This window comes from Pectinophora gossypiella, chromosome 22 (genome assembly GCF_024362695.1).
Source record: "Pectinophora gossypiella chromosome 22, ilPecGoss1.1, whole genome shotgun sequence".
NCBI lineage: Eukaryota > Metazoa > Arthropoda > Insecta > Lepidoptera > Gelechiidae > Pectinophora > Pectinophora gossypiella.
The window spans coordinates 290,767-317,102 of NC_065425.1; the positions used below are offsets into that span (position 1 = coordinate 290,767).

Here is a 26,336-nt window from a genome sequence, read left to right on the forward strand (position 1 = left end):
GTGCGACAGGGTTCTAAAGTGGGTACATGATATTGCTCATGACTGTACTCAAACGTAGATAACCAAATAAAAATGCGGTATGAATAGTTTTTTTTTGACATACAAAACCTCACGCCCGTACTCCTTAATAGGGTGGATACATCCATTACAATACGCACAAGTTCGTCCTGAGAAGCAGCGTATCGAAAGTGAACCGGTTACCATGGCAACCGGTCATGCTTTCCCCCGTGACCTGCCCGACCTGATGACGTGTCAGGTCGAGGATGTGTGTGATCGGGTGCTTAATCTGCCGGCTTTATGTGTCAGTGGACTAGGCTTGCTGTACGGGTTTGAGAAAAAAAATGCTTTTTATTTATATGAGACTCCTATCATATGTAATAATTTAACAACAAACTTACATAAACAAAAATATAAAAAATAAAAAAAACCCCGACCAAAAAAGGTACTCAATTATTATGACAAAAGGTTATAAATGCTAAACCCTATAAAAAGCAAAAAAAAACTTATCCCACATATGCTTGCAAGCAAACTGAGTTTGTAACATTCCTATCACACTTAACAAACGACCTGATGACCTTGAAGACCTGAACCGATTTCCACCAAACATAGCTAAGAACACTCTCGACTGATATACCTTTCAAACAAAAAAACCGCATTAAAATCGGATCATCCGTTTAGGAGCTACGATGCCACAGACAGGCACATACACATTTACACAGACACGTCAAACTTATGACACCCCGTCGTTTTTGCGTCGGGGTTTAAAAAAGATGGAGTATACATTGTTTTAAGTTTACGCGGTTATTATCATAATTAAAACACATAATAACGGGTTCTTACCGCGTTTAAATGCGGATATGAGACTCCCGATATTTCGACACTGTTGCAAGTGCCATGATCGGAGTGGAGTAGGTAGATCCATAATTTACGACACTCCACCCCAATCTCATCAGTCATCCCGTGATCATGGCACTTGCAACAGTGTCGAAATATCGGGAGTCTCATTTCCCCATTTAAACGCGATAAGAACCCGTTATTATGTGTTTTAATTAAGATGGAGTATGCTCAAATAAGTAAAAATACCCCCTCTGGTTGGTTGAGGGGAGATCTGTGCCCAGCATATTTATGTTGTGTTCGGACCATACCGGACGTTGTATAACTAAACAGAATTTAAGAGCTACGCTCTTGTCGGTGTAGCATTCTCGACGCTACTTTTTTAGGGAAAAATTGGGCAGTGGTTTTTTTTTTTTAGAATAGAATATGTTTATTTATCAAAAAACTTAAACATGTATACATTATTGGCGGACCCCGCACTAGGGAAACCCTGTATCGCAGAGGTCCTGAACATTTGTTATTGCCAAACACTTTTAAATAAACCGGCGGTTTCCCTCTTACCTTCCGCCCTAAACTGTTGTATAACTACAGCTTTAGAAAAACCTTTTAACACATAACTTATGCAAATAGATCTTCATACTTGCGTACACAAAACTTGTGTAACTATTTGCAGTAATGTTGGTTTAGATGTGACCCCCTTAAACGCATGTCGAAAGTGACGAGCCAAAATATAAAAAAAACACATATTTACAGAACATGACATAAGCTCACAACTATATCCCAATTGGAGTAGTCAGAGAGGTACATACATCGCACCTCACCGAGCTTTGTGTTAGACCAACGTGATAGGTAGTGAGCCATATTGCCGTCTATAATGGTCGAGGCAACTGTGTTAGTGAAAATTGCACTTAAGATTAATTAATAATAAGTATAATTATCTTTTCAATGTACCATTTCTTTATTATTATTTTTTTTATGTATATTTGTAAGCCTGCACGCAGGCCGAACACAAATTGATTTGATTTGATTGATTAATACTCATAGGTGCAAGTCCCATACCAAGGTTTAAACCGGCCAAAGTGACGAGCCAATATATCACTTAACTGTTTAAAAATACATATCGAAAGTAGAAAATACTTTAATAAACATGTCAAGAAGGTGTTGAATAACTTGTAACTTCCGCCGATGACGCTCGTTAGTTCTATTGTCCCTATTACCTAACAGTTTTTTACACTCGACAGCATAATCTAGCGTATTATATGCGTTAAGTAACAGTGTAAATACTAGGTTACATACGTTGGCGGCGAGACGACGGGGATAACATAAACACGGAACAGATAAATATATATTTCTTTTTTTTTGGGATATTTCGGTGTAAATGGGGATCTTTTTAATCCCGCATCACTACATAGTAAAAAAACAAAATCGCTTTTTCTGTCCCCATATCCCTATGTACGCTTAAATCTTTAAAACTACGCAACGGATTTTGATGCGGTTTTTTTTAATAGGTAGAGAGATTCAAGGGGAAGGTTTATATGTATAATACTTATACTTATTTAGCCTATACGATCCCACTGCTGGGCAAAGGCCTTCCCTTGATTTTTCCACTCCTCTCGACTTTGCTCGATCTCCGGCCAATCCTTCCGATAAGCATTGAGGTCGTCACATCATCTTTTACGCGGTCTTCCTCGACTTCTAAGCCCGCCCTGAGGTATCCAGTGAGTAACGACTCGTGCCCATCGCTCCGGATGCATCCGACAAACGTGTCCGGCCCAGTCCCACTTCAGTTTGGCGGACTTTTTCCCTACATCAGTGATACCCGTTTTGCAGCGCAGTGTAGTGCAGTATTAATAACGTCCATTAAATAGTGGAGAAATATTTTTGAGGTTTTTAATGTGATGTCGTAAATAATTTCATTTTTTCCTCAGCATTGCACCCGAGCGAAGCCGGGGCGGGTCGCTAGTAATATTATAAATGCGAAAGTAACTGGGTCTGTCTGTCTATTACGCTTTCACGACTAAATTAATAAACCGATTTTGATGAAATTTGGCACAGAGATAGATTAGACTTTGGACATAGGATAATTAACATATTATTTAGAGTTGGAATAGAGCGCGCGATAACCGAATCGAACCGTGCGTACTTATCACCAAAGTTGCATATCAGGCAAGAGATGATTAATATTCATAGGTTAGAGTTCACGCTAACAATGAGGCGCGTACCCCACTAGCGCGGTGTGATGCGGTCTAGACGGTAATGTTGTTATATCACTATTATCGTAATCATGATTCGGTTATTATAATATATATATTTCACTATAAAAGTGATGGTGATAGAAGAGATTTGTTTTAATGGAATGTAAATCGATATTTCTATCTATTTTCTCGTGTGGGTTTTGAGGTGGATGACCGTCCTCATCAAACCTGGTGTCAGAGTTATTATTGATCCGCCAAAGGCCCCTGCCATGTCTCAAGTAACGACTACTTACTTACATTAGTATGTAATAACCGGGAACAACGGTTTAACGTGCCTTCCGTAGCACGGATCATCTTCCTTCCGGACGATGAGGTGATCAGCTTGGAATGTTCTAACCAAACTAGGAATTACAATGTGATTTTTGAGATATGTCTCCATGGGATTCGAAGCAGGGACCTCCGGATCGTGAGCTCAACGCTCAACCACTGGACCACCGATACATGAATGATGAAACTCAGTAAGAAGTGTGAAGACAAAAAAAAAATAAGATCGTGGACGATGTAAGATAGTTTGATATAATTAAAACTGCATACGATTGACACAGTTGCATAGATAGATATGACGATAATTGCGACGCATGCCATGTACCTCATACATCACACGTGCCACGTGTGGAGAAATGGCTTTTCGTGCGCGCGCGCCGTGGACTCTCTAATTAGACGAACCCACGAGGGAGACATCACAAGAAGAAAACAAATTGTAGCTGCAGTAGTTTTAGGCGCATGAGACGTTCGTTATGTCAAAAATGACGATTCAAAGTATAACTATGTTACAGACTGAATAACTGAATAACGGCCTCTGTGGTCCAGTGGTTGAGCGTTGGGCTCACGATTCGGAGGTCCCTGGTTCGTATCTTGGTGGGGACATATCACAAAAATAACTCTGTGATCCCTAGTTTGATTAGGACATTACAGGCTGATCACCTGATTGTCCGAAAAGTAAGACGATCCGTGATTCGAAAGGCACGTTAAGCCGTTGGTCCCGGTTACTACTTACTGATGTAAGTAAAAAGTCGTTACATGAGCCATGTCAGGGCCTTTGGCGGCTCAATAATAACCCTGACACCAGAGTTGATGAGGTTGGTAATTCACCTCAAAACCCACAAGGTAGAAGAAGAACTGAATAAGGATATTTTTGAATTTGAAAAAGTTTCTTTAATATAGGTAACCCGCCACACTGTCATCCAGAAAGGCCTTTGCATTAAACAGAGATTATGAATTTCTATTTGCTTCGAACCTGACACACTTCTCTTGCTTCCACATTCATCAAAAGTTTTATACTTGCACGCCGGTTCAGAGTACTAAACCTTCTCTAAGGACATCTCGACTTTGAAGGGTTCATTTGTTTACATATATTTTTTCGGTTATCTTTCTTTATTTAACAGCTGTGCTCTATTGGTGGAGTAATCGTCATTCCTCTCTTTTCTCCACTAAATCCTTCACCTCCTGTTAAAACACGATCTGCACCTTCTTTTTTATTTGTTATAAATGTTCTCCTAGGTCTACCAATTCCTCTCTTTCCTTATTTTTTTCCTTTTATGGTGTTCTTTATAAAAGAACATTCATTTCGGTTATTAAAAGTATTCGATTAAATGATTCTCTAAAGCACACCAACACCAACTAACAGTTTTACGTGTCAAACCATAAAGGCGCTTAATAGCGTATTTGACTGGGTCAAAGATAAATTGTAAAATGCTAATCTAGAAATAGAAGCTAGTACTCACAATTCAATATCGTTTTACTGTTCGACTTATTTTCGAATTTTATTTATGAATTTTTTTAAAACAGTAGTTAAACAAAAACTTTACAAAAAAGGTTATTACTTACTTATAAAGTTAGTAATTATTTAGAAGATATGAATGCATGGGATTAACTATCTGAGAACTGATATTAAGCAGCTAAATTACTCAATTGTATAAAAATATTTTATGTTTTTTTTTTAAAGAACGTCTAGGGCCCTGTGCCGAGGTTTTGCTTGCAGCTTCTTTTCTCCGGCTATACAGGTTGTGAGAAGCTGCAGTAGTTTTAGGCGGATGAGACGTTCGTTATGTAAAAATTGACGATTCAAAGTGTAACTATGTTACCTATTGAATAAAGATATTTTTGAATTTGAATTTGAATTAAGTAACAATGAGTACGACGTTTGACCGCTTTTATTGATGACGTCACAGGACAGTATTTCCATACAAACTCCAAAGAAAACTTTCGTTTTGACGTTTCGTAAAAAGTATCTCATTTGACTAGGTTGTCAAGTAGCCTATTATCAAAACTCGAAGGTTCCGAATTTAGTCAAAAACCCGACCCGAATGAAAGTAAATTCCCAGCGTGGGTCAGAGTGGACCGGCGCGGGCACTTTCTCCGACGCGCTGCTGCGGTGGACGCCGGGGTGATGGAATGCCTGCGTTTCCTGCGCTTACGCACGACAAGCTTTTGAAGCTCGGCGTGACTTTTTTTTTAAAGTCGGTTTTTATAGGTCAATGTCCGCAGAGGCAGAAAGCGTGTCGATGGAAGGACTTTTTAATGCTCGAGTTTCTATATTTACAGAGACAGGATGAAAAAAAAAAAACGACCGGGTGGCTTCCATCGTAATGTCATGGGTTCGAATCTCGATTTGGTCTCTAAACCACTGAATTCAACTTTATGACTTCCAAAAATTAAGAACCTGAATCATTTATTCAACGTAATTATCATGGATAAACATGCTGAAGGTCAATGTAACATTTTTGAATTTACGTCATTTCGCAAGGTGTTATGGCTGAGGAGAAGAAATGACAAGAAACTGCAACAGCAACACATCTTTTAAAAACCAATGAGGGTATACATTACAAGTTATTTAATAACTAGAGGAACACATTCAATGCTAGACATTTTTATCATCTAGGTAGTCATTAATCTTATAATATGCTTTTTTACATAAATTAAGCTTCACATGAGCTTTAAATTTTGAATTCATGTTTGGATTATGGATAGTAGATATCACGTGGTTTCCAGGGGCGCGGAGTGCGTATATATAATACTACACATCTATGCCTACCCCTAAACTCTGTTAACGTGCTTTTCGAAGCACGGATCATCTTACTTTCGGACGATCGGGTAATCATCCTGCAATGTTCTAACCAAATTAGGGATCACAAAATGATTTTTGGTATCCCCATCCGATTTCGAACCTGGGACCTCCGGATCGTGAGATCAATGCTCAACCACGAACCGCGGAGGCCGTTAAGTCTTTTATTAATAATCTAGCGGATAATTATCTACTCACGATGATTTATCTGGAGCTATCAAACAAGATGCTCATAAATCATTTTAATCCGTTATTTTGTGAAAGTATACTAATATGTCTATAATAGGATTACATAATGGCCAAGCCTTGACGTAGCTATATAAGCCATGAGAATAGAGAAATCTATTGGATGCTACCGTCAATAGAAACTACAAAAAGATACGTCACAATAGTTATGGTCAAAGAAGACATTTTTGTGAAACCGCTTAATTCAAATTAAGTATTTATTCAATTCACATAAATCGAGTCGAAAACTGAAAGCTTCGCTTGCATTCTTTTCGGAACCATTCTGTATTGTAAGAAAAAAAAAACCATAAGCATAACATAAGCTCACGACTATGTTTCCAATTGGGGTAGCCAGAGGGACATCCATAGCAAGATAAACAAAGTACCCACGTTTCACCGATCTTTCTGTTAGACCAGCATGATAGGTGAGCCATATCGCCGTCTACATAATGGTCGAGCCAAATGTGTTAGTAGAAATTGAACTTAAGATAAATTAATAACTCATTGATGTAAGTTCGGTACCGGGAATCGAACCGTCGCTCTCCTCGTTTGAGAAGCATTTCGGTCACAAAACACACACAGTGACCTACAAAATCACTTAAAAAAATTAAGAATCAAACCAAAATTTGTATGTAGACTTCTTGTCTTTTTCTTAGACCTTAGCGCTCCTCACTTGTCCGGCTCAGTAGAAGTCACGTTAAAATAAAAACCTTGGTTCTTCTATCGTGTGGGTTGTGAGGTGGAGTACAAACCTCATCAACCCTGGTGTCAGGGTTACTATTGAGCCGCCAAAGGCCCCTGACATGGCTCATGTGACGACTACTTACTTACATCAGGGACCAACGCTTTACGTGTCTTCCGAAGCACGGATCATCTTACTTTCGGACAATCTGGTGATCAGCCAGTAATGTCCTAACCAAACTAGGGACCACAAAGTAATTTTTGTGATATGTCCCCACCGGATAATCGAACTCGGGACTTCCGGATCATGGGCCCAACGCTCAACTACTGGGCCACGGAGATCGTTAAGTGGTAAAGTCAAACCGTGGTAAAGTCAGTGTTTAATTGTATAACCAGGCGTGGTGTACGTTGGTGAAACTAGCCATGATCGATCTGAGCGGCCATTCAAACACGACTGCAGATTACGATAACATTATGTATGGTCCATGACACTGCCACGGTCACGGAGGAGATAGTATCTATTGATTTACTCAGTTGAGACCAAATTGAATGATGACGTAACAAACAACTTAACATAAGCTCACGATTATATCCCAATTGGGGTGGTCAGAGGTACATCCATCGCATGACGAACTAAGTATCTTTCACCGAGCTTCCTGTTAGACCAACGTGATATGTGGTGAGCCGTATCGCCGTCTATGATGATCTCCGACCGATTTCGGCCATGGCGACAACTTCGACTCCTAGTCGGCACGACGCTGATGCGCCCGAAGATGGCTTATGTAGCCTATCTTTACAGTGAACTCCCGCGCACAGTGAGGGCACGTGAGCACACCGTTTTGGTAATAATTAATAGCGGCAGGGGGACGGGCCTTCAAGTCATCACGTTTAGCGTCGTGGTCTGCCGTGCGCTGATGCTCGAACTTGTATACTCGCCTCATCACCAGCCTGCGCCATTCTGGGCGCGTTTATGAACATTGTATATAAAAAAAGTGTTTAATTCTTGTTTTAAACAACATAAAGTTATGAGGCAACCCCAGGAAGCAAGGCTAATGCTTGAGTAGGGGATGTCTCGCTCTTACCCTAGTTCTTAACACTAAATAGTTGACATGCAAAGCAAAAATAAAACAAAAACTTTTTTATAAATATTATAGTAACGAATAAAATGAAAATCGGTTATTTCATGCTGTATATTATCCCGGGTCATCATCATTCCCCTAACATTATCCCGTTTTCCACAGGGTCCGCTTACCTAACCTGAAGATTTGATAGGTCTAGTTTTTTACAGAAGCGACTGCCCGACCTTCCAACCCGCGAAGGGAAAACCAGCCCAATACATGTTAGGTCACATACCTCCGAAAATGCATTTCTCGGGAATTTGGGTTACCTCAAGATGTTTTCCTTCACCGCTGAGCACGTGAAAATCTCATTTATTTTACCGTGTGCCGCATAAAGGCGCCCACGCACCTAGTCGCACCGCAGGAGACGCACGCGCCGGAGTTATCGCATTTTTCGGCAAAATGCGGATCGTGCGGCGCGGATGGGTGTGCGACGTTGCGTACGATTTCATACAAATGATTGTGTAAATCTGATCGTATTTTAAAAAACAAATGGTGCGACTGTGGCGCCATTCCACGGCTTTTTGCCGCGAAGGGACATTAAGCAGTTGTCATTAAATTAGCGCAGAAAGGAGCGATGGAGAAAAAATAATTACAACAAGGGAGTTCGACGGAGATTATTGTGTTAACAAGAGAACTAGAGTGCATTAGATAGAGTATTTTATAACTGGTAAAGGGGCTTTGTTCCACAATGATTTATAAAAAAAAAACAATATGCGCGCTCTCTCCCTTATTTCTTAGCCACTTACGGCCTAAGACCCAGCGGCGGTGAGGTCGGTGCCTGATACGAATAGGCGCGGGGCAGGGAGTTAGAATAAGGAATAATACTACGTATAGAATGCTATATCTATGGTACGACTCTATGATCATCATCATCAGCTCATTTACGTCCCCACTGCTGGGGCACGGACCTTCCCTATGGATGGATAGGGAGATCGGGCCTTAAACCATCACGCGGGCCCAGTGCGGATTGATGGTTATTACCAACTGCTAATGCAGCCGGGACCAACGGCTTAACGTGTCTTCCGAAGCACGGAGGAGCTCGAGATGAAAACTTTTTTTTTTGTGGTCACTCATCCTATGACCGGCCTTTGCGAAAGTTGCTTAACTTCAACAATCGCAGACCGAGCGCGTTTACCGCTGCGCCATCGAGCTCCTCGGTGGATACGACTCTACGACGACTTTATGATACGAAATCAATTACCATATTACCTATTATACCCACATTGGCCCCGATTCCTGTAGACACCTCTTAATTTTATTTTAAGTTATACCTGTCATTTTCTTTTCCGCCGAAAAGGAAAGGAACGAATGATTGTCAACAAGTTAATTTTAAAACGAATGAATAACCCGGGCGAATAAAATAAGCATCTCGCTGGTATGCAATCCGTTTGATTTGCTGTCTACTTAACCCTATCGGGTTATTGGTCGATGTAAAATTTTTTGACGGTTGTTTTAGATTACTGCTTAAAATTGACGTGTGTTGCATAAATTTTATGTCTGTCGATTACCTATCCCTTTCCTTTTTAAGCGGATAAGAAAATGACAGGAATAACTTAAAATAAAATTAGATGGCGTCTGCAGGAATTAGCACCATTAAATACTTAAAAATATACATAAAAATAAATATTAGTACCAAAAGCGGCCTTATTTCAAGGTAGCATTTTTTTAAACCAACCTTTAGGTATATGAGTAATTGCAGTCGATAATATCCCGAATATCTACTTGTAAGTACTTACCTCTACATGCTTCACATCATCATCAGCCCATTAACGTCCCCACTGCTGGGGCACGGGCCTTCCCTATGGATGGATAGGGAGATCGGGCCTGAAACCATCACGCGGGCCCAGTGCGGATTGATGGTTATTAACGACTGCTAATGCAGCCGGGACCAACGGCTTAACGTGCCTTCCGAAGCACGGAGGAGCTCGAGATGAAAACTTTTTTATTTGTGGTCACCCATCCTATGACCGGCCTTTGCGAAAGTTGCTTAACTTCAACAATCGCAGACCGAGCGCGTTTACCGCTGCGCCACCGAGCTCCTCCACATGCTTATGTTTCAATAACATTTAATTAAGAGGCAAACTCGATGACAGAGCTTATGTAAATACACCTTATTACACAATTATGCACTTGCTCACATCATTTTTAATAATGACGTTAAAAGAAAGTGGTTTTCTCTATTTCACACGAATACACGATGCCAGATGTATACGTTAATCGTTAACTTACGTGACACTCTGGTCCAATAAGATTTTTTATTGGACCAGATCATATAATTGTATTACATAAACATGACATAAACACATAAACAATCTGGCTTGACATAAACAGCTTATAATATCCCACTGCTGGGCACAGACCTCCCCTCAATTAACCGGAGGGGGACATACTCCACCACGCTGCTCCACTGCGGGTTAGTGGAGGTGTTTTAACGGCTAATAGCCAGGACCAAAGGCTTAACGTGCTCTCCGAAGTACGGAAACATCTTATTTTTTCAGACAATCAGGTGTTTCAAGCCTGAAAAGTCTTTACTAAACAAAGATCAGTCTCACAAAGTGAATCGAACCCGGAATGGTAATAGTAATAAGGGTTAATCCATTAATTATTGAAAACTGTTACTAATTGACATTAACAGGTTCTGTTATACTATTTTCGTGCACAACAGCCGGCGTGGCGGTAGCAATCTCAATATCCAGTTATGTTTTATCATCGGCAGAGATCTTGGGGACAAAAGAACTCCTTCACACAATTAATATTGTATCGAGCGTCATTCAGAGAAAATCTTTCTGTTCATAAACTGACACTAACAATAAGATAAATACCGTTAAATTTTACGTCAATTTATAAAGTTCATTGTTAAGTATGTTGAATAAATATTTTTCCTTTCTTTCTTTTTCTTTCTTTCTTTCATCGGTTTAAGTAGTACTAACACACACAACGCGTGTATGTCGCCTGTACCCGCTGCACGGGCTCTGCACGTAGCATAAGCTCATGACTATATCTCAATTGGGGTAGTCAGAGATATATCCATCGCAAGATGAACTAAGTCCCCGCACCTCACCGAGCTTTCTGTTAGACCAACGTGATATGTGGTGAGCCGTATCGCCGTCTATAATAATGAGCCAGCGGTGTTAGTGAAAACTGCGCTTAAGATAAATGAATAACTCATTGGTGCACTCTGAACCGGCGTCCGTGAATGTGAAGGAAGCAAGAGAAGAGTGTCAGGATCGAAGCATATGGAATTCCATCTCTGCTTATCCCGGCGGGAAATAGGCGTGAGTTTATGTATATGCAAGTACGACGTTTATCCACATCGATAGCATTAGCTGCGTCGCTTTGTCAAACCTCGACATAATATAAAATAACACTTCATGTTGAAGATTTTTTTAGACCTATGACTAGTTAACGTATGGTGATATAATGGTGCTAATTCCTGTAAATACCATCTAATTTTATTTTAAGTTATATCTGTCATTTTCTTATCCGCCGAAAAGGAAAGGGACGGGTAATCGACAAGCATAAAATTTATGGAACACACGTCAAATTTAAGCACAAATCTAAACCAACCGTCTAAAAATTTTACATCCGTCAATAACCCGACACAGTTAAGTAGACAGCACGTTAAACGGATTGCATACTAGCGACGTACCTTTTGATTCGCCCGGGTTATTCATTCATTTACTCATTCTTCCTAAAATTAAGAGCTGTGAATCATCCGTCCCTTTCCTTTTCGACGAATATGAAAATGACGGATATAACTTAAAATAAAATTAGGCGGTGTCTGCAGGAATCGGGGCCAAATACCTACGTATTATCTATCACGTTGGTTTAACAGAAAGATCGGTGAAGCATGGTAATTCAGTTCATCTTCCGATGGACGTAACTTTAACTATATCAATGGGGATATAGTGGTGAGTTTATGTTAAAGCAGTTTAACAGCTCGTGTCACAGATAGATAGCTCATCGTGTTAGACAGAGGCACCTTATTGACTACGCGATAAGTAGACCAATTTGTTCGCTCGCTTATCGCGGCGGACGCGACATGCGTTTAGAATGTAACGGCTGGCTACAGAGAGGTCGTTATGGAACATTTGTTTTAAATGTAACTGTCTCCTTCCTTAATAACATCTTAAAGCAATGATAATTAAAACATTCTCCGTCAGTTGCCAGTTGTCGTCGGGCTGTAAGTGTGCTGTGAGAACAGGGGCGTGAGCAGAGCGGTACTGTTATGAATGTAATGTATTCATACAGTGGTCTGCACTGGTTTCGTTATTCGATCTCAATCATGTATTATCTGCTTATGAACTGAATCTGATTATAATGTGTGCATACTAGTGATGTGTTGGAAGATACTCTGACAGATTAAATAGTGTTGAAAGTTGTCTTCTGCAGGACTACAACGTGATATTTTTTTTTGTCACGGACATTTTACCTCTATATTTATGTCGTTTTGTCGAGTTTATGTCGTTTTGGTGCTAATATGTGAACCCAAATAAGTCATGTAGTTCTGTCAAAATACGAACAAAAAAAAACACCTAGCACGCATGTTAGATAAAAAGTTAATGTGACACGGTTTCAAAGTGTATACATATTATACATTGTTTTAAGTTTTAAGGTTATTATCATAAAAAAACAAACTTATCGATTTCGACAAAATTTATTGAATCGATCGATAATTTGTTCGATCGTTTTTGAACTATTTGTGTTCTGTTAAATAAAATAAAGAACAAAAAAATCTGGACTCAGAAGGTGCCGTATATTGAATGGAGGCCTGTGTCAGCAGTGGGACGTATATATGGTGTTTGTGTTTATGGGGTTAAAAAGGCCACATCAAACCATGCATAGTCTTACTATTCAGTAAGTCTATTGGGAAGGAAATTCCCAGTAGTTCAACTGGTAAGACTACTCGGTAAGACTATCGGGAATAGAGGGCATTATCTTGAAAATTTTCACTTATTTTAAATGCGCAAATGTCAAATTGCAATATTGCTTTTTTAGATGAATCGCTTTGATATGGCCTTTTGAACCCTATCTGTGTACCAAAACCAGAACTTATAGATGGTTTTTCTTTCTGCTGAAAAATAAAAAACGACACTAACCTGAGTCTTCTCTTCCAGACTAATATCCCTGGAGATCCTCCCTCGCCCGGACGTGCAATGCGAGTCAATCGCATGGCGGCTGGTGTGCCTGCTGGGCGGCGAGCAGGGCGCGGCGCTGCGTGCGCGCACCACGCGGCTGGCGGCGGCGCTCGCGCAGTACACGCCGCTCGCGAGAGACACTGTCGACACCAGGCGGCGGCAGCTCGACCAAGCTGTACAGGGTAGGTGCTCCTGACAAAGACTCCCAGTTGGGCTAAAGTTGGCTGTGACCTACGGAGTGACGTCACACTCCCAGTAATAATAATAATAATAACAGTAATCCCAGTAATTGTAGGTATTCATATTTTTCCGTACCGGACTAGCACCAATGAGTTATTTATTAAAATCAGGATATATTATAGATAGAAAAGCTTCGTCTATCGTGTGGGTTGTGAGGTGGATTACCAACCCCATCAGCCCTGGTATCAGGGTTATTATTGAGCTGCCATATGCCCCTGACATGACTCATGTAACGACTACGTACTTGCATCAGTAAGTAATAACCGGGACTAACGGCTTAACGTGCCTTCCGAAGCACGGGTCATCTTAGTACTTTCAATCAGGTGATCAGCATGTAATGTCCTAACCAAACTAGGGATTACAAAGTGATTTTTGTGATTTGTCGCCACTAGGATTCGAATCCGGGACCTCCGGATCGTGAGCGCAACGCTCAACCACTGGACCACGGAGGTAGGCCGAGAATGCTCTGAACCGAGGATAATAATATGAAGACTTCGTTTGACGAATCAAATAATTCGCCCGGGGTTATTCATTCATTCATTTAAAATGAACAGTTGTCAATCATCCGTCCCTTTCCTTTTCGGCGGATAAAAAAATGACAGGTATAACTTAAAATAAAATTAGGTAATATGCAGGAATCGGGGCCATTATGTACTTTATATCGACACTCAATCGGCTGTCATATTGTTGGTCCTTTTCGATTCCGCAGCGGTTCACTTTAGGACGTACAGTCACGAGCAATATCATGTACCCACTTTAGAACCCTGTCGCACTATCATATTTGATATTTAATGAGACTTACGGTTTAAATTATCAAAAAAGTTAATGTGACACGGTTTCAAAGTGTATACATATTATACATTGTTTTAAGTTTACGCGGTTATTATCATAATTAAAACACATAATAACGGGTTCTTACCGTGTTTAAAATATTAACCCCCCCACCATATTTTAAACGCGGTAAGAACCCGTTATTATGTGTTTTAATTATTGTATACATATTAGTGCTCGTAACCGTACATGTAGAAAGGGAAACCTACTCCTATCTGCTGTTAGTCATCGTTCCTCGCAATGATCATTCATCGTGAAAAACTCACCAGAAATTGACTCCATCGGGTGTCAATTACTCATTCAACCTGCAACTTTTCTCTACCCACCCGGAAAAGATAGCATGATCTAGCATTGTCTACGGCATCTTGTATGACTTCATATCTCTGATGCGAGTTTAAACACCCGTCATTGTCGTGACAATGATACGTTTAAAGTAATTGATGACACACGCACTAGTGTTGTGCTGGGTTGTGAAGTTGTCGATAGTTTTTGGGCGATAGACTAGTTTCCTCCTAAGGGCCCGTCCATTAATCATGCGAGGCTCGAGAGGGGGAGAGGGGTCCATGAAAAAATCACGAAATATCATAAGGGGGAGGGGGGTGTAGTAATATATCACGAGTATTTAGTTTTTCGGCAAACGCGCGATACTGAACCGAAAAGCGGCGTTTCGTGCAATTATTTTGGTAGGTACTAAAAAATACACGTGATATAGGATAGGGGGGGGGGGGGGTAGTCTTGAACCTCACCATGTATCACAAGCGGGGGGGGGGAGGGGTGTCAAAAATGCCGTTTATCTTTGCTATAAGTCCATTGCATGCCGTTGTCACCTATAATTAAGGTAACAATTACTATGTCACTTTATGAAGATCTTTACTGTAAGAGACTCGTTGTTACTTTTAATAAATAAATGGAATTTCTCTTCTTACTAAAAAAAAGCTAGCGAAAAAGCTAGTGAAAATCAGCGTCATAGTCTAGCTACAGCTAGGCCGTGACATTTGCTTAGCTGAAGCCGTTTCGGCATTATGTATAATTATTATTAAGTAATTTAATTACCTAAGTATGTTTCTTGTATGCCGAATAAATATTTTTTCTTTCTTTCTTTCTTTCTTTCTTTCTTTCTTTCTTACTATGACTGACACACCATTATTAATCCGAATGTGTCGCGGTTATTATTGTTTTATATCGATACCTATTTTATCCACACCACCACACGCCAGCTAAGTGATTGTCATTAGCCTCCCACAATGCCTTTCTCCTTTGTCTATTACACTGCGGATTCATTACATTCATATATACAATATGATTTGTATAATTGCTACAATTAAAACTGCAATGTAACTTGAATCGGTGTGTTCATATTCACGATAATATTTTGTTACAAAAACTTGCTTCTATGCTGTTCTGGGAGCAAATAAAAAACATAGAACACGTTCAGCTGCTTGTCATCCCGGGCATGTCGTAAAAACCGACAGAGGGATTGTGTCCTCTAACATGATGCACTAATGTTAAGGGCGATAGGCTGATCCCTTATCACCATAAGGTTTATCATATCCACATGTCAATACGACATCGTATCAACAGCGGCTGCAAGTTGTCTTTGATTACTTGTGGCTCTGCCCACCCCATTAGGGGTTACAGGCGTGAGTTTATGTATGTATGTACAAACACTGTAAACATCAAAATTTCATGAAATGGTCGAACACATCATGAAATGATCAATCCTAAGATCTGCGGGGTTGAAATGGCCACATCGGAGCAATTGTAAATGTACTAAGTATACTATTTCGGCACAACACATACCTAAGTCCATCATACACTATCTAAGATCAACACATCAAGGACTGTTACAATATAAATTTCCCAAGGCCAGAATCAAACCCATTAAAGCATCAGATTACTGCACAGACAACATAAATGTTGATGTTTGTGGAAGTAGCGATTATGGCTGATTTCCTTCAGCGGATGAGATGATCGCTATGTAGAACTCATACTTCCTTAGACGATTCCTAAAGAGTTCTAGAGTTTACTTAGTATAATAGTTATTGTTAATTAACAGCCGTGGTAGCCCAGTTGCTAGAATGTTTGCCTCTCACTTTGAGGTTGCAGGTTCGAACCCAGCATAGGCCTAAACAAATGATTGTTGAATTTGTTTTCGAATTCATGTTTGGATCATAAATGATTATCATGTGCTCAGCGGTGAAGGAAAACATCGTGAGGAAACCCACATCCCCGAGAAATGCATTTTCGGAGGTATGTGACCTAACCTATATTGGGTTGGTTTACCCTTCGCGGGTTAGAAAGTCAGACAGGCAGTCGTTTCTGTGAAAAATTGGATCTGTCAAATCTTCAGGTTAGGTAAGCGGACCCTGTGAAAAACGGGATAAACGCTAGGGAGATGATGCAGTCTACTGCAGTTATCATTGGTATTGAAAGATCGTGCCTCCATGTGGTTATACCATAGAATAAAGGGTATAATATTACGTATAGAACAGTAATTCTCCGCCCCGCACCAATTCGTATCGGGCGCCGTCCTCCCCCCCTCTGGGTCATACTTTAGTTTACCCGTAAGCCGTAAAAGAGTGGGGAGAGCGAAGTCTTCCTCGCACTTACGCGGCAAACAGTATGAGATTTTTGTATGGAGTGTCCAGGGTGCGTTTATAGTTATAGCTTAATGTAATAATTGAGGCAATGAAGACATTAGGTATTGCTTCGTATTTATATAGTTCCAACAGAACAGGGGGGTTAAAATGGCCACATCGAAGCAATTCATCTAAAAAAGCAATATTGCAATTTGACATTTGCGCATATAAAAGTAAACAAATGTCAAATAGCAATATTGCTTTCTTAGATGAATTGCTTCGATGTGGCCATTTTAACCCCCCAGATAATTACGGTTACGTTATCATACATCGTGTAATTCAGGCAAGGAAAGCAAGTCACACAGCCACTAGAAACAAAGAAATTAGTTAATTATAATTTATGACTGGCTGAAAATTATTTAACGCTCATTAAGCACGATTTAAAAGTAAACAATAAAGACAGTTTTTTTGTTCTGAGACGATCTCGTGATATGAGTCAGATGATTGTGAAATAAAGAAGTATCTATATTGTACGTAGAGGTGAAAAATTATATGTATCATTATATAAAAGACATAGACATAGATCACTCTACTCAAACAACATGCAGACATTCTTTTTATCATGTATCTGAATTTGAATTTAGAATTACGTAAGTAATTTAATGTCATTTTATTCACGCGGGAAACAAAACAAATCAACAATAAATTACTTAGTTCTAAATTCAAATTCTGATACAGGATAAATGTAATCATTAATAAACATGGCAATTGGTTACCTACTTGATAGTTGTAACAAAATATGAAATATGTCGATTATAGTAGTTTATCATTTAACAATAGTTATCCAGTATTTCGTTTTAGTTTTTCGTTTTTTCAATATGCGATTTTTTGATCTGTGTATCACGACACGAAACACGGGCGGCCATGATTGGGCTCCGTGTGACGTCACTTTTCACAAAATAATCAAAAACTATCTGTCAGGTTTCTCGTTACACTGTTTGATTGTTTCTTTGTTTGTTGAAACGTGACGTCAGTGGGAAAAATATCACGTGACCAACCGTTTCCGCGCGAAATTTTAAATTCATTAATTTAAAATAAGAATAGTAAGTTTTTTCTATTATAAAAAGCTTTTTCGACAAAATAAATTATTTTAAGCGTTATAAATTAAGCGTATTTTTTATAAAATACTTATCCGAAAACTGTCAAGTAGCTAATTAGAATTCGTTTATTTTCGGAAATGCGATAATTGCCGAGAGACATTTAGAAAAAGAATAATTAAATGAAAAAGGACAATGATGCAAAATACTCAACAATTTAAACTGCGAATAAGATCAAGGTTACGAAGAGGATTCTCCAAAATAATAATAACAACAAAAATGTTACATTTATGAAGCAACTCATCAGGTTTGCCAACATGCAACAATTAACATTACAAAAGAATACTCATACGGTACAGTAATTAAATAATTGCAAAGTAATCCACGTTACGGTGGTAATCCACGCAATCGAATTTAAAAAGATTAGTAAATAAAATCTGTAGAAACTAACAGTTACATACACACACAAACTTTCATTTTTACATACATAAATATAACTGTCATTATGTTTCCGTGGTTCACAGGCTTGCTTCTCAAACGGGTAGCGCCGGTTTGAATCCCGGTACTGGATTTGCACGAATGAATCATTAACAGTGGTTCGACCATTATAGACGGCGATACGGCTCACCACCTATCACGTTAGTCTAATAAAAAGCTCGGTGAAGTGTGGGTCCTTAGTTCATCTTGCGATGGATGGATCTCTGACTACCCCAACTGGGATATAGTCGTGAGCTTATGTATCATCATCATCATCACCAGCCCATTAACGTCCCCACTGCTGGGCCACGGTCAAAAAAATTCAAAAAAATTCAAAAATATTTATTTTTCAAAATTGGCTCACAAAGTTAGCGCTTTTTGAACGTCAGACATAATTAAATTACATATTATGTAACTAGCTGTAAAACTACTACCACATCGGAATCTGTAACGCTGAGGGAAAGACGTGGCCAGAAAACCTCCCAGCACAGGGCCCTAGTCCTACTGTTTCATGTTTTCCTTTCTTTTCTTTTAATCCAGTTTGTATTACATAATTTATAGACTTAAATATTTAGGGCCTTCCCTATGGATGGGTAGGAATAGCTTATGTATATATGTAGCTATATATGTATATGGCGTGGCTAGATCTTAGAATTGATCATTTCATGATATGCTCGATCATTTTATGAAATAGAATATCACACGTTGGCCACATCATGATGAAGTTTGGCCAGATTAATGAACACAAAACGTTTAACAATATGAGCAACTAAATGCATGATTACTTCATGATATGGCCAAACGTTGGCAATCATATTGTAAAATTAGTAATATTATCCACCGGTAGTGGGGCTGGTGTCGATTATTTTTAAAACTTGATTGATATTATAATCGATGTTACGTATAATTTTCCATATCGAATAGGTACATAATTTTGAGCCTAAGAAAGTAATCGACTATTCGCATTTTTATTACACGACACAGCATGGACACCGCCTACATTAACGATATGGCCAAACGTTGAGTGGTCAACTTCATGAAATAGTCGAACATATCATGAAATGATCAATCCTACGATCTGGCCACGATATATAATTTGCAGGCCAGTAGCGGGCGTGCTGATGAGCTACTCAGGCGGTTATGTTTGTTGTAATATAAATTCCCAGCTCATTCTTGTTTTCAAAGTATCTTCTGTCGTGTAGGGTGTGAGATCGATGACCCACCTCACCGCCTCTCTTCAGACTCCGACATGGCTCATGGACTACGGATCACTTTGCGTTCGCCACAACCCGGACCATCGGACCGGAACGGCCTCAGTGGTCCAGTGGTTGAGCGATGGCCTCACGATCCGGAGGTCCCGGGCTCGAATCCCGGTGGGGACATATTACAAAAATCATTTTGTGATCCCTAGTTTGGTTAGGATATTACAGGCTGATCACCTGATTGTCCGAAAGTAAGACGATCCGTGCTTCGGAAGGCACGTTAAGCCGTTGGTCCCGGTTACTACTTACTGATGTACGTACGTAGTCATTACATGAGTCATGTCAGGAGACCTTGGCGGGTCAATAGTAACCCTGACACCAGTGTTGAGGAGGTTGGTAAACCACTTCACAATCCACATGATAGAAAAAGAAGAGAACCCGGACATTCCATAGGTAAAGACTTCTCATTCTTACCATGTTAAAATCTACAAATGCTCACGAGATCCCCTGGTTGCAGGTCTGGGCACGCACGGTCTGACTGCTGACTCATCTGGCACGCTGATATCGCTCCACGTGGCGATGAAGAACGAGCTGCAGCGCCACGTCGACGTCTACAAGCAGGCGCTCCACAAACTAGAGGAGCTGGTGAGACTCACATAACATCATCATCATTGGCCTTTTATGTCTGTTTCAGACGATTTATGACGTCATTGCTTCGAAGAAATGCACTGCATATAACAACAGCCCGGACAATCCATACAGAAATGTCTTTTATTGAATGTGTTCTAAATAACTTGTAATGTATACCCTCATTGTTTTTTAAAAGATATGCTGCTGTTGCAGTTTCTTGTCATTTCTTCTCCTCAGCCGGCCCGTAACACCTTGCGAAATGACGTAAATTCAAAAATGTTACATTGACCTTCAACAAGTTTATCCATGATAATTACTTTGAATAAATGATTCTGATTTCTGATTTCTTACCGTGTCTTGAGTGCGAGCGAAACACAAACCACTAGTTCTCTCCTTTACTCCTTAGCAGGTTACGTCCAGCTAAAACTAAAGGAAGACTCAGGGGTTATGTCGGTGTTCGATACAAATCGGTGCGGGGCGGAGGGTCACCGTTCTATACGCAGTATTATTCTTTATTCTATGACATAACATAACAACATTATAACTTTATAACATAGCATCATGCCTGCATCCCCAGGTAGGCAGAAGTGTAGTATATAGAACCACTCTTGGCCAGCTATATTTAAGTCAAATTCAAATTCAAAAATATCTTTATTCAGTAGGTAACATAGTTACACTTTGAATCGTTAATTTTACATAACGAACGTCTTATCCGCCTAAAACTACTGCAGCTTCTCACAACCTGTATAGCCGGGGAAAAGAAGCTGCAAGAAAAACCTCGGCACAGGGCCCTAGACGTTCTAGAAAAATAAACATAAAATATTGGTATACAATTGAGTAATTTAGCTGCCTAATATCAGTTCTCAGACAGTAAATCCCATGCATTCATATCTTCTAAATAATCACTAACTTTATAATAACCTTTTTTGTAAAGTTTTTGTTTAACTACTGTCTTAAAACAGTTGAAAGGCAAATTCTGAATGTCAATGGGAATCTTATTGTAAAAACGTATACATTGCCCCTTAAAAGATTTAGTAATCTTATGTAATCGACTGACTTGTAAAGCAAGTTTATTTTTATTCCTGGTATTAACAATGTGCCGATCGCTATTTTTTGCAAATAATCCTATATGTTTTTTTACATATATTAAGTTTTCAAAGATATATTGTGATGCCAAAGTTAAAATATTAATATCTTTAAATTTATTTCTAAGTCCCATGTAATAGGGGGCGAGCCTGTTACCATTAATCGGGCACAAATCCTGGAATCCACCATGATATCAATTATATATGATCCAAACATGACTTCAAGCTCATAAATTCTGATTCCGTGGTTTCAGCCCGAGCCGGGTTTTGAACCAACGACAACACTCGTTGTCCGAACAGGACTATGGGTGGTATTAATAAATCAATCTCAGCTGAGACTGCCCTCAAGATCATGCTCAAGTCCCTGTTTTTATATTAGAACTGTCACATTGACATGATCTTGAAGGCAGTCTCAAAGCTGAGATTAGTTTATTAGTATCACCCAATGTCTACTTTTATAATAAATAGAAACTCCAGATAATAATCTTAATTTTCCAAAAATTGCCGCTGTATTTACAACCTTGACCTGTCGTTCTAACGAGACAAAACGGTGATGTGGTAACCCAAAGCGTTCTTTAATGGCTTCGTGGTTTCTGTTTTTTTTTAAGTACTTACTTACTTAAGAAATTCGACACGATGATAACAGGAAGAAATTCCACACCACACACTCCACAAAAAACGGCTTTGGGTTTCATCTAGTTGGCCTTGGTTGGAGTTCTGCTCGAAAAGGGCCCCGTTATAGATGTTATACGGGGTGTTAGTGACATCGTAACGAATACTGAGGGGTATGACTCAGACCATGATTCTGAGTTGATATCAAGTGGAATTTCCTATCGGAAAATTCGTGAAAATTGTAGTGTTTTTTTAAATAATTTCAGTAGTATACTTTTGCGGATACGGAAAATTCCATTTGATATCGACTCAGAATCATGGTCTGAATCATCTCTCAAAGTTTTCGTTAAGAAGTTCACTAACATCCCGTATAAATGAAAAATATTATTGGATAAAAACACACAAAATTACATAATTATAAAATATTTAATTATGATATATGATGATGGTAGATGTTCCGAATATAAGGATCTCTCTCGGCAGAGCTGGAGCGTGTTACGACACTGTCTGTGGACCTTACTAAATGTATCATTGTGTGTACTTATATTTACTTAATTATATTTGTTTTCACCTATTCCAGTCTCCAGTGACAATAAACCAGGACCCGGCTTCGTCATCCCACCAGCGTCTCTTGGCACTCTCTCACGGAGACGTAGAGCGACGGCTGATCGACAACAAGTCTCTGCTGACCATAGTGGACAAACCAGCACTAAGGCAGCTGCCGACCCTGGTGTCAGCTTTGGCAGCCAGGGTGGAAAGCGATAAAGCGGTTCTGGCGTGTGTTGGCCAGATCAAAAGGAGCGATCCGACCCTGGATTTGACAGATACGAGGTAAGGTCTAACTATACCAATATCAGTACTAATTTTAACAGACTATATCTCGAGTCGGATGCTGTTTAGATCTTAACTATTATAGTAATTATTGTCTTTATGAACGCTCCTCAAGGACCATACTACATGTGACCCTGAAGCTGGAAGGAAGGATTTAAAGACAAACACAAGACCTATCGTGCTGTATGGTTCAGACTGTTGGGTGATAAAAGAGATCAGATCTTCTCCCGAAAGAAGAATACACGTGCAGACTAGAATGGTCAATATTAGCAATGAATATTTAAGGGGGAGCGAGGGAGCCTTGGTAGCCCAGTTGGAATAACGATTGCCTCTCACTTTGAGGTCGCGGGTTCGAATCCAGCACAGGCCTAACTCAATGATTGTCGAATTTGTTTTCGAATTTTTGGATCATAACTCAGCGGCGAAGGTAAACGTCGTGAGAAAACTCACATGCATTTTCGGTGGTATGTTACCTATTGGGTTGGTTTTCCCTTCGCGGGTTGGAAGGTCAGATCTTCAGGTTAGGTAAGCGGACCCTGTGAGAAACGGGATAATGCTAGGGAGATGATGAGTCTTATTGGGTCACAACGTCTGTCATGCGGAAAGTACCGAAATCTTGAGGAATATCTCTCTGCCTACACCACAAAGAGCACCAATACATACATACGCGCTGGCACATAACTACACGTCAAACTACTACAGTATGAACGTTTCCTCTTCCTGTAGATAGTATCGCAACATCCTAGAGGGAAGCAACCATTTTTGTATAGCAATTAAACATTACAACGTATTAGGAAGGTTGGTTTCCAAGAATGAATGGCATTTGGCTTGATGTGTAAGTGTTTAAATAAACGAACTGTTTATGTATGTAGATTTCGATGAAAAAATAAATTCAGTTCACGCAACGCATTTTTAGAATAATATTCAATAAGTTTCGGATCGAACGTTTTGTAGACATGAATACTTGTATTCTGTTGTAGAGGAAGGGTTACTATCGAGCCATTAAAGTCGCCTAGCATGGCTCATCTTCATGAAGTAAGATGGTCGAATGTTCCATTCTATTGATTATCAGAAAATTACGTAGTTATGTAAAAACCTAGATCTACCTATCAATACTCACTCAGGTTGGTTGTTGGTTGGGTAAACCGTCTGTCATAACACGATAGCGCTAGAAAAATGATAAATAAAAGATAGTTCATAGCTTATCTTCTAATGAGGGACATTTCAGGCTTCGTTCCCCAAAAAATATAGATGGCTCTGTTCAGATTTAACGTGACAATATGCCTACATTATTCAAATATATAATCTAATAGCAGAGGCATACATAAAAATAATTGTTATGCTTGATATTTAAATCAGATACGTATAGATTTGTTCGGTCTGCGATTGTTGAAGTTAAGCAACTTTCGCAAAGGCCGGTCATAGGATGGGTGACCACAAAAAAAAAAGTTTTCATCTCGAGCTCCTCCGTGCTTCGGAAGGCACGTTAAATCGTTGGTCCCGGCTGCATTAGCAGTCGTTAATAACCATCAATCCGCACTGGGCCCGCGTGATGGTTTAAGGCCCGATCTCCCTACCCATCCATAGGGAAGGCCCGTGCCCCAGCAGTGGGGACGTTTATGGGCTGATGATGATGATGACGACGTATAGATTTATGTTGCTACATATATTGCTTCTCTTTATTTTCATCAGAATAATAATGGGTGGGAGATGTGTTGTGCCGGGATGTAATAACAGAGATCATCATTTATACCCAAAAACAAAGACAAAAGATGCATAAATATGTCTGTTATCGATGAAATTACAAGGTTAAACGAAGACAAATCTGTACAGCGCCATCTGTACTATTTATTTGAGGAACGTCACCTGTTAAGATTTTGTTCATTCATTTGTATTAAAAAAAACACGGAATTCTTTTGAACCAGGAAATTCAATGAAAATATTCTTCAAATGTCAAAGGTTTTTAAACGTGGAACAGAATCATGAGTGTTATAACGTTCCATTTTTAAATTTTAAATCTCAGAAAGTGCCAGTTTCTATAAACTGACTCCGGAAGCGTAATAGCTTGAAAACACGGCATGTGTGTCGAGTGCTCTAAGGTAACCCTTTTAATGATAGTGATGACTTGAAGATCATAACACGCAACTAGTGAGGTGTGCGGGAGAAAATAAGTGCTCTGCGCCAGTTGAAAACCAGCACGCGGTTTGGTTCGGTTTCTCTGATGATGCATGCCATCTTTTGATGATTCTCTGACATGACGTAATCAATATATTGAACAAAATAACACAGGGTGTCAGTGACACAGTACCTAATATTGAGGAGGATGATTCTGTACATGATTCTGAGTTGATATCGAGTCGAATTTTCCGTCGTAAAATTCATGATTTCTTTCGTACTTTTTTAATTATTATCAATTTCATAGTTTTGATGATAACGCTATCAAATTGAAAATAATGCACTTACTTATTTGTATGTATAGCTCAAGATATAAATAATAAACTGGCCGCTTTGCCTTCGGTTTTTAATTTAAATTCATTCCATTTTTAATTTTTTAGTGCAGCAACGATTATTTCCGAATCACGTTTGAAATTATTTTTTTATTATGAAACTTTTTTATCACCCAAATTACATTGCAATAAGATGTATGTTACAAAACACAGTTGTAATTACTAGTTTTTAAGTCAAAAAAGATTTACACCGCCATTAACAAAACGAAATAATATCATCTTCTAACTACATGTCTGTATCTCCCCTATTATTATAAACTATTACCGCAAACAATAAATCCATAAAACGTCACAATTATAACCTAAAAAAAATCAAACATAAAATGTTTATAACCGTTATTAGCGTTACGGTTATTTATAACGTTAGGTCTATCTAGTTATTCGAGTTATTATGCAATGACCGGTTTTGGAGAAAGTCACTTTCGGCTTATGTGATCGATAGGTGGTGAAATTTGATAAGTGCATCCATGTTTGATTTGCTATTGGTATTTACATTTGTTACGCAATAGTGAACATCTGGGTGCACCGTCATCATGATGACTTGTTACAGTGTTGGCGATTGAGCTTTAATTTCTCCTTTGAAGCTGGAAAACACAGTGGATATATCCCGGGAGTATGTAGCGTAAAGAGACGAAAAAAAAGAAAAGAAAACTGTTTTATTTTCGTATCCCGATTTTGTTTTGTTTAATAAGGGGTCTAAAAGGTCACATGGAAGAAATACATCTAAAAAAAAACGCAATTTAAATTAAAAAAATAATACGACTCACCACCTATCACGCCTGTTGGTCTAACAGAGAGCTCGGTTAGATGTGGGTACTTAGTTCATCTTGCGATGGTCGAACCTCTGATTACCCCAATTGGGATTTAGTGTTCAGCTTATGTTATGTGTTGTACCTATTAAGAATACTGACTTCAAAATCTATCTAA

General features: G+C 39.3%; 1 protein-coding gene across 3 annotated transcripts in view; it reads left to right on the top strand.

The window, feature by feature from the left end:
* The window catches only part of LOC126377068 (uncharacterized), a 450,327-nt gene that overhangs the window by 22,207 nt on the left and 401,784 nt on the right, over nt 1-26,336 (top strand). For all 3 annotated transcript variants that reach the window (XR_007567785.1, XR_007567784.1, XM_050024705.1), the window contains exons 3-5: nt 13,298-13,500; nt 20,262-20,389; nt 22,652-22,902. Coding sequence is in view for 1 of the 3 variants with exons in the window: in XM_050024705.1 (XP_049880662.1) it covers nt 13,298-13,500; nt 20,262-20,389; nt 22,652-22,902 (582 nt within the window). In the remaining 2 variants the exon portion in view is untranslated. The remainder of the gene's footprint in view (nt 1-13,297; nt 13,501-20,261; nt 20,390-22,651; nt 22,903-26,336) is intronic.